General features: G+C 39.0%; 1 protein-coding gene across 1 annotated transcript; it reads right to left on the minus strand.

Moving 5' to 3' along the window:
• Positions 1-3,434: 3,434 nt before the first annotated feature.
• Positions 3,435-4,739, minus strand: LOC139715949 (allatostatin-A receptor-like). Its single transcript, XM_071627502.1, has one exon. It carries the CDS (start codon positions 4,737-4,739, stop codon positions 3,435-3,437), a length of 1,305 nt encoding a protein of 434 aa, XP_071483603.1.
• Positions 4,740-14,730: the final 9,991 nt, after the last annotated feature.

The raw sequence follows: 14,730 nt of genomic DNA on the forward strand, positions 1-14,730 counted from the left end.
CATGATAAATCGAAGGTGTAAATCAAAGATATAGATACCCATGCAATGATCATAATGAAAATAATGATTTATATTGAAGTTTGATTTCATTTTGATTTCATTTAATTCATTCACAAAATGCACACTTAAATTATACACAAACATGCACACAATTTATACATGGAATATGGTATTATACATTTTGGCTGGATATTCACATGACATCTTGAGCAAAAGATAAGAATCTAGATGTTAAAATAAACAAATGCTGATCATGATTTCAAATAGAAACTAAAAGTCATATTCCGTTATACGGGGTGTCCCAAAAAAGCGGAACGGTGGATTTTCAGTACCTTGCTTTCTAAAAGTGATATATTTCTTGACATCATTAGAAAGAACATCTTCCGCAGAAGACCATGATACCAAAATCGTTAAATTTGGTTCAGTACTCTTTATTCTACGCCAATTTCTGTAAATGCAGTCATTTTCAATTTTTTGCGACTTATGAGATAATAATTTGGGTGCGACACGCGTTCCATACGGTGAATTGTGTAAGCTCGTTGATCCATGTCAACAAAAGATAACGCTTTCATATTGGGAGCGCGCGCACACACACACACACACACACACACACACACACACTGTTTTTTTCCTGGCCCGTGCCCAATGTGAAAGTTGTATCTTTTGTTGACATGGATCACCGAGCATACACAATATTCGCCGTGTGGATCGCGTGTCGCACTCAAATTATTATCTCATAAAGGGGGTATCTCACTGAGCGGCGAACGTTTGCGAACGTAGCGAATTTGGGAATTCGCCAGCGTTCGTAAACGGTTGCAAAAGGTTCGTTAACATTCGCAAGAAAGTTCGCAAACGGTTTTTATTGTCGCAAACAGTTTTTCTTGTCGCAAAGAAATTTTGAACATGTTCAAAATTTCTTTGCGAACCTTTGCGAATTTGTATTTTCGCTAACAGTTGCAAACATTCGCAAACATTCGCAAAACACTCGTAAGAATTCGCAAACGGTCGTAATACGGTGTCGCTAACGTTTTTATAGGATTCGCCACTGCTAGCGAACAAGTAACCAGATGGTTCCTATATAAAAGCTTCTGAAACGGACAAGGTTCCTCTCTAAGAAAGTTCTTGAAGCTCTTGACATCTCCATCATGATTGTAATTGCTTCAAAAGCTTTTCATATTGACTTAAGTCTGTCCTCTGCAACAAGCACTCTCTGACTCTCTTTCTTTTCTTCTTCCTTTCTTGTGTTTCTTTATTTTATTTCTCTTATGCTGCACAACTCTCTAAAAAAGAAAGAGTGAAAATGTTCACTCTTGAAGGAGTGAATTACAGAAAAGAGTGAGTTTTGAGTGAAATTGGAGTGAATTTTGAGTGAAAATATCTATTTTCACTCATTTTGGAGTGACCTCAGGGATCACTCGAAAATCTTGGAGTGATCCCTGAAGTCACTCCAAAATGAGTGAAAATGAACATTTTCAGTCCAAAATCACTCTAATTTCACTTGAAACTCACTCTTTTCTGTTATTCACTTCTTCAAGAGTGAACATTTTCACTCTTTCTTTTTTAGAGAGAATAGCTGTAGCAGCAGCCTGACAAAGCTCTTCAAGGATAGCAACACCTTGAGCCTCTTCTTGGCAGAAATTTATTTCCATATCCTGGAAATCCATCTTGAACGGTTGTCACAAGAGATCTGAATTCAGTGGAAGGTTTTATGTCGTTTTATGGGTCTTACTATACACAATCGCCTGGTTCTTTTCTAGGTCCAAGAACATTCGCAAAATTGTCGCAAAGGATTTGCAAACAGTTGCTAATATTTGCAAAACTGTCGCTAACATTTGCAAAATTGTCGCTAATGTTTGCAAAATTGTCGCTAACATTTGCTAACATTCGCTAATAGTCGCCACCTGTGTTCGCAAACACTTTCGCAAACATTCGCTAAAGTGTTGCTAATTGTCGCTAAACATCGCTGACAGTCGCTAACTGTCGCTAATGGCAGAAGCGAACTTTGATTTTTCGCAAACATTCGTCAGAAAAGTTGGCGAATCTCAAATTCGCTACGTTCGCAAACGTTCGCCGCTCAGTGAGATACCAGCTTTAGTCGCAAAAATCTGGCGAAATTTGACAATGACTGCATTTTCAGAAATTGGCGTAGAATAAAAACTACTGAACTAAATCTAATGATTTTGGTATCATAGTCTTCTGCGGAAAATGCTCTTTCTAATGATGTCAAAAGATATATAACTTTTAGACCGCAAGGTACTGAAAATCCACCGTTCCGCTTTTTTTGGGACACCCGGTATATCGACAGTATCACTCTTGCTTATCCATTATATGTATATGTGTATATACGAAATTGAATGCTCGGTTGTGAAAACTGATCGATCAAAAACGAGCTGAAAGTGCCTCGCATGCTAACCTAGCCAACCGCATTAATCAAAATGCATAAATTTGGGAGTTCATGCCAAAACACGAACTCTTTATGAATTTGAAGCACAAAATGCGAAATTGTTTGACAAAAGCCAGTACACCACTATATCGAAACATACTAATCTAAATGCGCATAAAATGAAAATGGATGACAATTTTATGAAATTGGCATGGGAACCTATCAGTCTATAATAATATCTGGGTATATTCATGGCATAGGAAATCGGCCTTTTGACTGATTAGATGGGTCATTACATAGACAACAAAATCCAGGGATTTGAAACCCATGCTTTAGTAAGTCATCCCATTGCAAAGTTTAGTACTACATTCAAATTCTATTGATAAAATCATGCATAAATTTGAATGCAATAGTAAAGGAGTCTACTTGTTGAAACGGCTCAAAGAATGTTCTGATTGTAAATACTAATCTCGAACTTGATGCAAATGGATATTACAATGCACTCGTCGTAACCAACATGATTATATTTTTAAAAAGTTCTTGTTGCAGGACAAAAATAAAGGTCCCCAAAGTATCACCTATGAAGAAATTTCGATATAGGAAAGGAAATTGCCGTTCCTAAGGATTTCCTTATACCGCGAGTCGCCTGTAATCACTAAACGCATGATGGACATGAGATGATAATGAAACGATAAAGCGATTTACTTTGTGTTTTCTTTCCTCTTCATATTTTAGGACTGTATCAATTTAAGATATAAGAACATATATTTGACACCACTTCAAGATCATTTTATTTATTTCTTTTTTTTTTTTAGTGGGAGGGGTTCAGGTAATCTGGCAGTTCTATATAATAATATGTCTGCTTGCAGGAAACCGATGAAAACAACGAGGTGAATGGATGGACATAAAAATGATGAGAACTGATCAAAATTGAGAAGATGATTTAGTTTTTCCGTTAAATTTCCGCGTTTTCGAAGGTGAAATAAATTTTGCCTTCTTGTTTCTGCCAACAGTAATAACAGATTCACTAATCATTATGACATGGTGGCTTTTATCGGGTTGACTCGTCCTGAAATCCGAAGAGGGCGCTATTGCTTATCTTCGTGCCGGTGAAGAATTTCACAACAGCTGCGCGGAATTGCGCGTTCCAGACCAAATACACGATGGGATTGGTGCAAGAGTTAACCATGGCCAGCATCACAAGCACACGGTCAACTGGTCCGTAGAGGAAGCTGGGATCAATGACGTGCAACTTGTACAAAAAGTAGGAAGTGGCGTTCGGACCCCAGCACACAATGCAGATAATGACTAGTATCAGGAGCATTCGCAAGACTCGATTCATAGCAACAAGATGTCTGAGCGATGATGCAGTAGAGTGGTTGCCACGTTCGCAGGTACCCGTAAAATGCTTGGACTGCATGTAGAGAGCGCGAGCAGCAAAGAGCTGTGTAACTAACATGGTCAAGGCCGGAAGCACGAAGCCGAAAATGAAAGAAACCATTGCAATGACGATCTGTCCAGCATAGGTTGGATGCTTTACCTGGCAAGAACTCGACGCTTTGTCGAAGCCGGTTGCGAGTAGGAGGTCGATAGGAACGATCCCTGCAGCAAACCAGATGAGAACGAGGCTAAGAATCACGTGATGGCGTCTCTTGTAGCGGTTCCATTGGATGGGGTGGACAACTGCGGCATATCTCTCCAGCGATGCGGCAGTCAGCGTTAAAATTGAACTCATGATGCTTACCCAAAGGAAGAATGAGGTAAAAACAAAGCGACAATACATTTCTGCAGTTGCTGTTTTCGGGACATGAATGGCAACCGGGACTGGGAAAATAAAGACGGACGTGAAAAAGTCCGCTGCGGCAAGATTCCCGACGAGAGTGTCAGCGGAGCTTCTTTCCACACCGCGACGTAACAGAACCGCCATGACAAGTGCGTTCCCACTGATGCCGAGTACTGACAGGGAAGCCTGGATTCCCAGCCGCAATGACCACGTGATCGGCTGCCACACCCAATCAGCGAGGATATAAGGTGTCGTATTGGTTTCTCTGCTGCGCTGTCCTTTGATATTATCGTAACGTGTTGTGTCGACCTGACCCTCTACGGGCGTGTAGGACGAATGTGCATTATCAGCCCCCATCGACAAAATTTCTGTTTGAAAGTCTGCAACAAACGTTGTCCGTTGTAGAAGGGTGGTCCCTAGTGTTTCTTGTAATGTGTCTGTTGAATTTTGAGCAGCATCATCAGCTTCCGGTGTCGTAGCTGTCTCAATTTCAAATGTCGAGTTCTGAGCAGACAGTCCGCAAGGCGTTGCTAACAGGATTACGAAAATGCCGAAAGCATCCAATGTGGCCATACTTTGTCTACCCGAGTATTCGACCATTTTTGTTGTTGTTGTTGTCGTGAATTCCGGTTTCCTGTTGCGTCAAGACTGTTCCATGAAGCATCTGTGCCCTCAGCACTGCATCATTCCAATCAAGGTCGTGATGTACTGTAATGAAAAAAAAAATGACGTGTATTTCGGGAGTGCTTGACAGACGGAAGTAAGGGGAACGTAGGGTTTTCTTATGATTCTTCCTAAAAAATTATTTCTCCCTGTATACAGTGCGTACAATCTATTTAGATGGTAAACACACTATTTGTGAGCGTACATCACAAAACGAACAAAATGTCGCACTCCTCGATTTTACATGAGGACTCCAAAAAGGTGAAACGGGTCAACCAAGTCAATCTTGCATGAGTTCTTCATATTTTCTAAAAGAGCTATTCTTCGTCTATACTATTCTTGAGTTTTGGATCAGAAATTGAATGGGAAAGTTGGTTTTCAGCAGATTTTCCACAACCCTTTTTAGTAGAGTAAGGTGATCAGGGCCCTGTTTTATGAAGACTTAAAATTGATTATAAAGTTGATATCAACTGTAAGTCTATGGCAGACTGTGTGGTACGGAAATCTAAAATCGATTTTATCTTTTGATGAAACGGGGCCCAGGCACGTCTTTAGACTAGGTCCCTTTTCATTTCTTGAAAATCCTTTGCACACCCTTCACTTTCAACTCTAATAACTTTTGAAAAGTAGTGCTACCACCTTGAAAATTGGCATTTATTAATAACAGAATGTGTTAACAGAGCATGCTCAATTTAACCTTAATTTGATAATCTCTTCATTGTTGTTGATACAGTCGTTGACATACTTTTTTTTTGTCTCATTCATCGCAAAGCCAGCACGGCTTGGTGAAGATTAAGCGCTTGACTAGAACATGTACTTCAGAGCCTCTTTCCTCAGTTCAAACTTTTCCAGAGTGTGGGCTTTCTTTCCAATGTATATATAAGTTAGGAGGAGAATCCATTTGAATTGAGTCATACACCATTTTGAAGCTTAGAGTCTGCTCTTTCAGAATCTGCCCTTAACTAAAAAAAAACCAAAAAACAAAAAAACCATGTCTGGCGACTTTTTGTTGGTTTTGTGGTGCAATTTAGGTCACCTTTAGAACAAAATCGGACTTGTATTTACTCCTAGCTGGACTCCAAAAACAGATGTATGAAGAAAAAGAAAACCAAAGAATATTTTTTTAAAAAGGTGTTGGGGGAGTTATATTTTGACTGTCTGAAAAAAAAAGATGTCATAAACTACAAGACATCAGTGATTAGGCATTTCCCTAATGTATACATAAACTATACATACCTATGAACATGCATGTATAACATTATGGATCTGTGTATTTTCTTTCGTTTTACGTAATATTAAAACCGTTTACTGTCTTACTAATCGGTTGGCCAGTCTAAGCAATACAGCAAATTAGCAAATGGGGGAAATAGGTAGCTTTATTTTATGAAAGTAGGAGGTTACTAGTATTCAGCAGAGGGGTGAAGATATGCAGTGTAATTTTTCTTCAAATTGTCTGCCCTCTGTACAATTGAAACTTGTAAAATCGCAACTGTGATCTAAATTTTAACAAACATTTAGGGGAAAAAAAGAACCAGCGAGAATAGAACCTGTCATCTTCTGCTTACAGGTTCGATTCCTGCTAATTAATTTTTACTACATATTTGCAAAAATTAGACCAACAGTTACAATCTTACAACATTCATTTGGACAGAGGGAGATAGATTGAAAAAAAAATCATACCCTTTATATTATTTTTATTGAACAAAACTGACCTATACAAATTTGTAACGAGTATAGAAGGCACGTGGAAAAATAATAGCGAAAAGATCATTAGAAAGTTTTGAAAGAAAATACCTTTGAACCGAATACGTACGAACGATAAAGATCAGGGAGGCAAGTCGTGGGAATCCTGTTGGATATGTTCCCTCAGCACGAAGTCAGTGAGTTGCAGAGGTATACTGGTATAAACCCAAAGGCTGTAGTTTGCAAGGCGCTTTCAAGCGAAAGGACAGATATCAACCTTGGGGAAATTTTTCGGTACACCTCCAGACCTCCAAGATGTGCTACTGAGCTGATATGACCAGCAGCTTGCAATCTCCTTGAGAAAGACTAATACCACATCTGAAAACCAAACTGTCATTAAACCCGTCTTATACCCTTTCTTCCTGTATCTTTTTTTTTTACAAGTCAGATTTTGCTTGGTAAATGCCTTAGGAAGTTACAAAACATGCGACGATCCTAGCTTAGAATACTTCTTTTGAGATGGTATTGGACTTTCTAAATGTTTCGCAATTTAGAAGGATGGAAGTAAAGACAAGCAGAACTCCACAAAAAAGTACACATGTATCTCTTACTGTGTACCTTCTGCTGGAATTAGTTGTTGTTTTTCATTAAGAAGTTGCGCAGATGTTCAAATGAAGACCATTAAGACGTTATAGTCATATCTGAATGGAGGGTCATTGACGTACCAAGGCAAGAATTACATTTGAAACATTCTGTTTAAGATATAACAGCCGCTGCGGGAGTGAGGGGGATCAATAAATCAATAAGGGACAATGTCAAGAAAACTGCGGGAATAATAAGTATTGATTCATACGCTTTGGAGATATCTTTAATAATGGCAAGAAGCTTTTACCTCTTCCTAGAAGAACGTAATTGAAGCCAAGGTAGCGATTGTCATCCTCATAAAATGTGTGTTTAATCAACAACATCAACTGCATAATTCACACACACATACACACACAAACGCACACACATACACACACGCAAAACAGTACCAACACAATCAACAAGAGCTGGAAAATCAGCCCTAATTTTTGTTGTTGTTGTCGATATGATGGAGAGATCAAAATGCTAGCATCTGATGGGAGGTAATAGTCCATAATGTTTCAATGTGTTTCTTTTTAGGTTTTATCTTCTACTGGTACGCCACGTCTGCTCAGAACATGACCGTGTCTACATCTTTACGACCTCACGACGTTGATTGGTTGAGTGTGCTTTTGCAAGCGCGCGCACGTTCGTGTGTTTTGTTTATCTGGTTTTCCTTGCAGGGTAGAAATACAGTGTACAGCCAACAGACAGTTGACAAAATAACAAGACCATTTGATCACAGCATGATAACGTTATCAATCGAACATTCGCCGAGGGGCTGTTCAGCGTTTATTGTATCATCATTCCACACGAGTATTACGATCCTCCTCTTCCAGTCTCATGTGTTGAACTTTCCCGGAGACCCTGAGGGAACGGCCTTTAATTCACTCATGCCGGACCAACCCTGTCATGACTATGGAACTCACTTACTCAGTGTTCGAAGATCAAAGAACAATTTTTCAACGTCCTTAATGACAAGCCACCGGAAGCGGAAGAATAATTGTTGAATTATGAATGACAGACAATCTTTATTGAAACACTAATTATAATTTTCTCGTTATTGTTCTACTTATTCCTTTATTGTCATGAAGCTCCTTGAGCTCGTGTGTGAACAATTAGTGATAAAAGTGGGGCCATATAAATCTCATGTATCATTTCATTATTATTAAAGAGACGTCACAGAAGAGAAACGAGATATAAATTCATTGTTAACTACAGTAGACCTAAATTTAAGACCTCCATATGTAAGCTTTGTCGAAACTTAGCAATAAATGGGACCAGTAGACGCTTATTGTTTTCGAGATTACATCATTCTGATCAATAAACCGTCCAATGAAAAACTATAATGATGTCAATCATGGTGTGTGAGTATCTTTTATTATTTCTTCTGGTCAGGGACAAATAATATATCACATTTACAATTCGATTACATTATTCATTAATGTCTATAAATTAGAAGAGATAGTGATGGTATTGGAAGTTACTGTTAGACCGCGTGAAGGTTTAACCGGCGAAAATCGACACACAATCACAATGGGGAAGATTTATGAGTTTCTACTACTTCCATCTCGGCCATCTTCTTAACTCCTTCAATGACGCCTCGAAAGGGGATGGGGACGAGATGAGGTGTTTGTTATACCGGGTCATCTGATGTTACTCTGATCGAGTGGTGGCCAAAGTGAGTCTGACCAGGAAGATCAGTCATTGCATCCCTACATGCACCCATTGCATCAACCTCACATTAATCTGGATCTGGTGACTACCCTCCAGGTCTGTCCAGGGGGCAGTTCGTGAAGCATTTTGTCTGACAAAATTTGCTCTCAGCCAGCCAGATGCAAGGATTTCAGTAGCTTGTAACAGTTTGTTAGAAAAATATCCGACCCAAACGCTTCATGAAATGCCCAGCTGATCTTCAGATCCCCTTTACAGTTTCATGTGCCTCCAGTACCGAAACTTGTGCAGTCATGGAGCTGGGTGTTGAAAATCCGGTCCTCTCGTCGTTGCCGTCGTCTTCCTGGTAGGTGATCGTGGCCTGTGTGATGACTTCCAACATCCCTGCAACTTATACATCCAAACTTTAATTTTCATCATTGTGGCTTTACCGTACTCCTGTATGCTGTATCAGTGTATCTTGTCAAGAGATAAAGCATCTTCGTCTTCAAAATGAAGACAAAATCATTTTTAATCAGGCTTGTGTGCTAACCTAAACGGGGTTTTTCGTCGGACAGGTTTGTTTTATCTGTGGGTGGGCGGATTTATATTCGATGTTAGGTCACCCAAATCAAATTTACAATACCTACTCCGAGAATTGTAGTATGTAGTATGTTGTCCTACCTTCTTCATGAGCCGCAGGTATAGTAGGCCCCTACTCTATCAGTCTTCCAGTATGTAAACCAACTATAACTGGTGTGTCCAAACGTGGACAACCAGCAGAATCTTTGTTTAGAATAATATGCTTCAGTGTCTGGTTTGATCTTTCCGCCAGTTTGTTGTACATTGGATAATGTTTTTTTTTTTTTTGTTAAATGGACAATAGCCTGCTAATTTCTCGCATCACATCGGACATGACTTGCCTACCACGATATTATGTTAGGATCTCATGGGATTTGCCAACACCGTCCCGACAAAATACCTCAACCATGTACTGCAGTTCATAGTATTCATGTTAAGGAGTGCAACAGCCTCTAAATATCAAGATGTATACTCGACAACAATTGGTTGTATACATTTCTTCTTCCTGGTCGTTATGGGTGGGATGGGTAGGACCGGGGGGGGGGGGGGGGGAGGGTGTCAATTACAATCTTCCTGGGCAACAGCAATACAAGTCCTCTGCTGGCTTTACAATACCTATGCTTTAAGTGCCCACTTGACTTAGGCCTTCATGAGCGACAACCATGTCTTTCGAAATGGCCTAGATCCTACCAACTTATTTTTTTAAACAGATAGGTTAACTTTTATTATCCTGGAATATAATGTAGGTCCTTTAAAAGAATACTGTACTGACATTTTCTAATTGTCTGATAATTCTAATCTACATTTTTTGATGCCTACGACTGGAAAGAGAGGATTCTAAAACCCAGGATAAGCCTGTAATGATTTTTTGAAAAAAATGAAAACGATCAAACCAAGGAACGATCCACACAATTTGGCATACGTCACAGGTGCCAACCTCCGACTTTAGCAAAACGAACTAAACATGTCAATTTACTGATGAAATCTCACACGAAGTACTGCAAAACGGTTATTTAGTAAAATTGCAATATGGAGGTGAAATAAACATGTTAAACAATATTTATTGATTTTTAAAAGGAATCTCTTCAAAAGCTTTTTATTTCGATAAAATTTGTGGGGAATATTCCAGATATGCAAAATGAAATTGGCATCATTGTCCGAACGTGCTGCCCATAGAAAACTGTGTGTAAGTAACGTTGCACTAACTATGCATTGATGATGAGCAATATAAATGGTTCGACATCGCAGTTCAAACTATCTAACGAAGATGAGGACTGAGTGATTCTTAAAATCTAAATCCAAAAAAATAGTCAACGGCAATCACGTTTTACACCTAGTTAGAAGAAAACGGCACCCAGTACATATAGACTTATAGACTAGAACTAGGACTAGGACTAGTGAGCAGTCAGGGACCGAGAAGATTCTACTCGCCGCCCCGCCGACAGCTGTACGTGCACAGCGCTAATAATAGGCACAGCGTAAACCTTTAGTTCTACAATACATACTCCAGCCTGCTGCCAGAACTTGAAGAAAGTCCAGACGAAAGTCCAGACTCTGCTCAGGTAGATAGCGTTGCCGCTAGATCTAGGCCCTTGTGCTGCAGGTCCTGTTGTTTCTGTGCTGAATTTTGCAGGTAAGGTATCTGCTTTATGGATTTTCAATGCTTTTGTAGTCGAGATAATATCATGGTGGTCGTATTAACACCAAGGACTAACTTAGATCTAGCTTTAGTTACAGAGGACCCATTCCTCGGAAGAGTGGCCTGACCACGTAGATACACAATGCCGCCGCTTCGCGATCCAAGCGCTGGTGTAGGTATAGTGCTAGAATACTTCCGTATCCATGTAGATATCTCAAAATTCACTTAACCAAATTGTACTAAAATCACAAGAAATATTTTATGACTCATGTCCACTTGCTCACGATAATTGGAACCAAATCGCAAGTCGGGAAGCGTAAGTGAAGTTGTCGACTTTCCTGTCGTCGCTAAAAATAATCTGCTCTGTACTAGACAAGAGTGATCGCGGCGTAGTAGCCCTACCTGCCTGCGCACGCACAGACTGAAGTTAGCCATCTAATATCATGAGACAAATCTTTCAAGTAATCGGGAGCAAAAAATCAATTTATAAACTATTTGAGCTAAGTTGAATGAAAAATGAAGTTCGTAAATCACACAAATCGCCAAAATCATGACATTTTTTAGTTTAGTTCCCGCGTAAATTCCCCGTTCGCATAGTACCAGTCGGCTAACTTCAGTTCTAGATTGTGCATGTCGCGTTTACCAAGATCTCTCGCGAAGAGTGAGTTTTTTTTTTTTGAGTGACAACTTGAATGTCGGCGTCAATATTGATACTTCTCGATTACCGATTTCGTTCAAATATAATACAGTGTTTTGAAATATGCTTAGAAGTATATCCTGTAATTTTGGTGCGATTTGGTTCAGCGAAATTTGAGACAGCTGCATGGATAGGATAGTACACAAGTGCCGCCTGCTAGCTAAATTGGGCCTAAGCGTCGTCTGCTATTCGGCACGATTTAACGCACGCGTATGCGAGGGCTTGTAATCAGTGATATATTTGGCACCTGTGACATCACGACATCCGGGCTCGTCTGCTCATAAGCATAATTCTCGCCCAAAAATTTCCATTTTCAACATGAAATTACGGACTAAATCGTTATGAAATTTTGATTTTGTTTGCACCGCTGGGTCTTTTAGAATTAAAAGAACAACATATAGAAAAAAAAAAAAAAACGGTACAATGCCCTTTTAACAATCCATCCCCAAGACGAAATGTTTATCCATTTCTACATCCGACAAGCAAGTTCCCTTGCCTTTCGTGTTTCAAAATATGATCAGCTGTGGTTTCCCGATTTTGGGGATACATTTGGAATTTCAGATGGAGTAATATAAGGTGTGCTGGACGCTTTGATTCCTGATCCTTTGACCATGTCTGTACAGTCATGCCTATATTGCTACTATCAAGTACTCAATATCATCCTTCTGTCACATGAGCGACTGTTTTTTGTTATTTGTTCTGACTACGTTGACTCAGAAACATTCAGATCGAAACAGATTAAATCAAGTTAAATCAACTTTAAATAATCGAGTTTTGGTGTGTTTACAACGTGGAAATTTGATATAAACAATTATTCAAACAAGAGATTCATAATATAAATAGACACGTAACTTTTAGGTTCTTTGATTTTCGAGTTCCGGTTTCGGGCCCCCCTCAGCAGCTGGTGCAGCGCTGGCGTCGTTGCTTGGTAAACCCCACAGATCGTCAGTAGATTTGGCCTTTAGATACATGCGTGTAGATCATAAATGACTTCATCCAGTATCGATGTATACGACGCGCTAACTATTTTTTTTACACGATTTCTTGTTCCCTGCAGTCGATACTTATACACGCCCTTGCAAAGTCAATATGTACGTTGGTACAGTGTTATACATTTTGAAATACAATGTATGTATTCTTCAATGCAAACGTTCTATACTGCTGTGAAATCGCTTTAGGAATTCCGTAAATTCTTTATCTTTATTCTTAAGTTTGAAGTGACAATTTTTGCAATAACATTAAACAACTATTCACGTCATTAATCTGTATAATTCGCCTAGGTAAGAACATTCTTACGACATACACAAGTCTTTTTCCAAGTTTATTCCAGTTTCTGTACTGGTTTTAACAAAATCAAATACCAACTTTAGATCGTGACTCCGGAATCAGTGCTGATCAGATTGCACGTGGAACAACGCATGGCTGAACGCAGGTCGCTTGGAGAGTTTGATGTTGAGGTGACATCGACGTCCTAAAACACATCAACGTTGATCCGGTGTGGGTCTTGACAAGATACACTGAGGTGTATTGGCCCAATGAAAGGAGGACCATTTAAATTCCGCTCATAGGGACCAAAAAGTTTATTTCATAATTAACAGCCGTATGGAAGGTGAATATACTTCCGGACGATTTGTCTAATATCCAGACTATGTGATTATTTAGAAACAACTGTTCTATTACGTCACTTTCCATACAAACGTTTAACACAACTCAAACGTTGTCCTACTTGTTAGACCATTTTAATTTACAGTTCTATGGTATCACCTCACGAATTCCCCAATCTATACTACCAAGCAAGTAGATTCATATTTTAATCAATTCAGTGATGGGCTAAGTTCATTCCTCTTACTTCTTCTACTGGAGATAATGTCAGATGCCTAAATAAAGTAGTTACAAATAATCATATTGAAGTATTTTTTTTTGATGAAAAAAAACAAACATAAGCACTTAATTCAGCGAATTCATACAGGGTTTCCATGATGCAGCGTGGGAGATGCAGCTTGCGACGTGTAAAAAAACCGAGAGTAAAAATCTTAAATTCTGAATGTTTTGTCATTTTTTTTTGGTCAGAACTTTCGCTGAGTGTAGCACTATTCAACATAATTACACTGAGTGTATCACATTCCTTAAGATTACACATAGTGCAACTGTATACCGCATTTTCGGAGTAAAGATTTGAAAATTGCTTTTTAAAGGCAGAATTTCCTCTACTTTGAAAAACGTAAATAACGAGCTAAAAACAAACTAAAGAAATGTGCTCTGACAATAATATTATACCTAGGCTTGTCTTGATAGAAGATACAAGCATCCAAATATATCTCAAAATCAAATCTTGGTTTGAAGCTCATCTCATGCGTACAAGAATGTGTAGAATTCATCAATATCATGTTCATTTTGAAATATCGCTACATTTCTGTGTTTGTATTTGGTATTGGAATTGAATTCCCGAACATTCGCCCTGGCTTCTCAAGTGTGGCAGTTTCAAGAGTATTCTCTTGCATTCTTCACGGTTGTCACAGAGGAATGTATCACAAGAAATGTTGCATTCAAGATGACAAATCAGTTCAATATCCTTCAGATTCAAACTGTGAGGTAAATGCTAAAAGTTTTGGAAATTATTTAGTATCTCTGAACAGTGATGTTCACTTCAGTCGCAAATGCAAATCAAATGACGTGACGTGAGCCTATAATCGAGTTCTTAGTCATCTAAAACTATACCGGTGTGAGATGATACTTGTCGTCGATGACTGAGGAACTGAGAAATATGTCGTGTATGTTAGCGGTGTAAAATGAACTTCTGATCTGATTTTGATGTGTAGCTGTGACCATTTACGCTCCTTTTTGGTGAAAATTCATATGGTATTTTAAAAGTCCTTAAAGGACAAGTCCCCCTTCGTATACATAATGATTGAGATAATGCAGCAATATTAGTAGAACACATCAGTAAAAGTTTGAGGAAAATTGGACAATCCGTTCAAAAGTTATGAATATTTTAAGTATCTGCGCAGTCACTGCTGGAAGGG

This window comes from Diadema antillarum, unplaced genomic scaffold (assembly GCF_040938485.1).
Source record: "Diadema antillarum isolate AM-2024a unplaced genomic scaffold, OU_Dant_1.0 scf00000006, whole genome shotgun sequence".
Classification (NCBI taxonomy): Eukaryota; Metazoa; Echinodermata; class Echinoidea; order Diadematoida; family Diadematidae; genus Diadema; species Diadema antillarum.

What these genes read in the sequence shown, in the direction of transcription:
- LOC139715949 (XM_071627502.1), bottom strand. Translation starts at nt 4,739, where the DNA reads ATGGCCACATTGGATGCTTTCGGCATTTTCGTAATCCTGTTAGCAACG.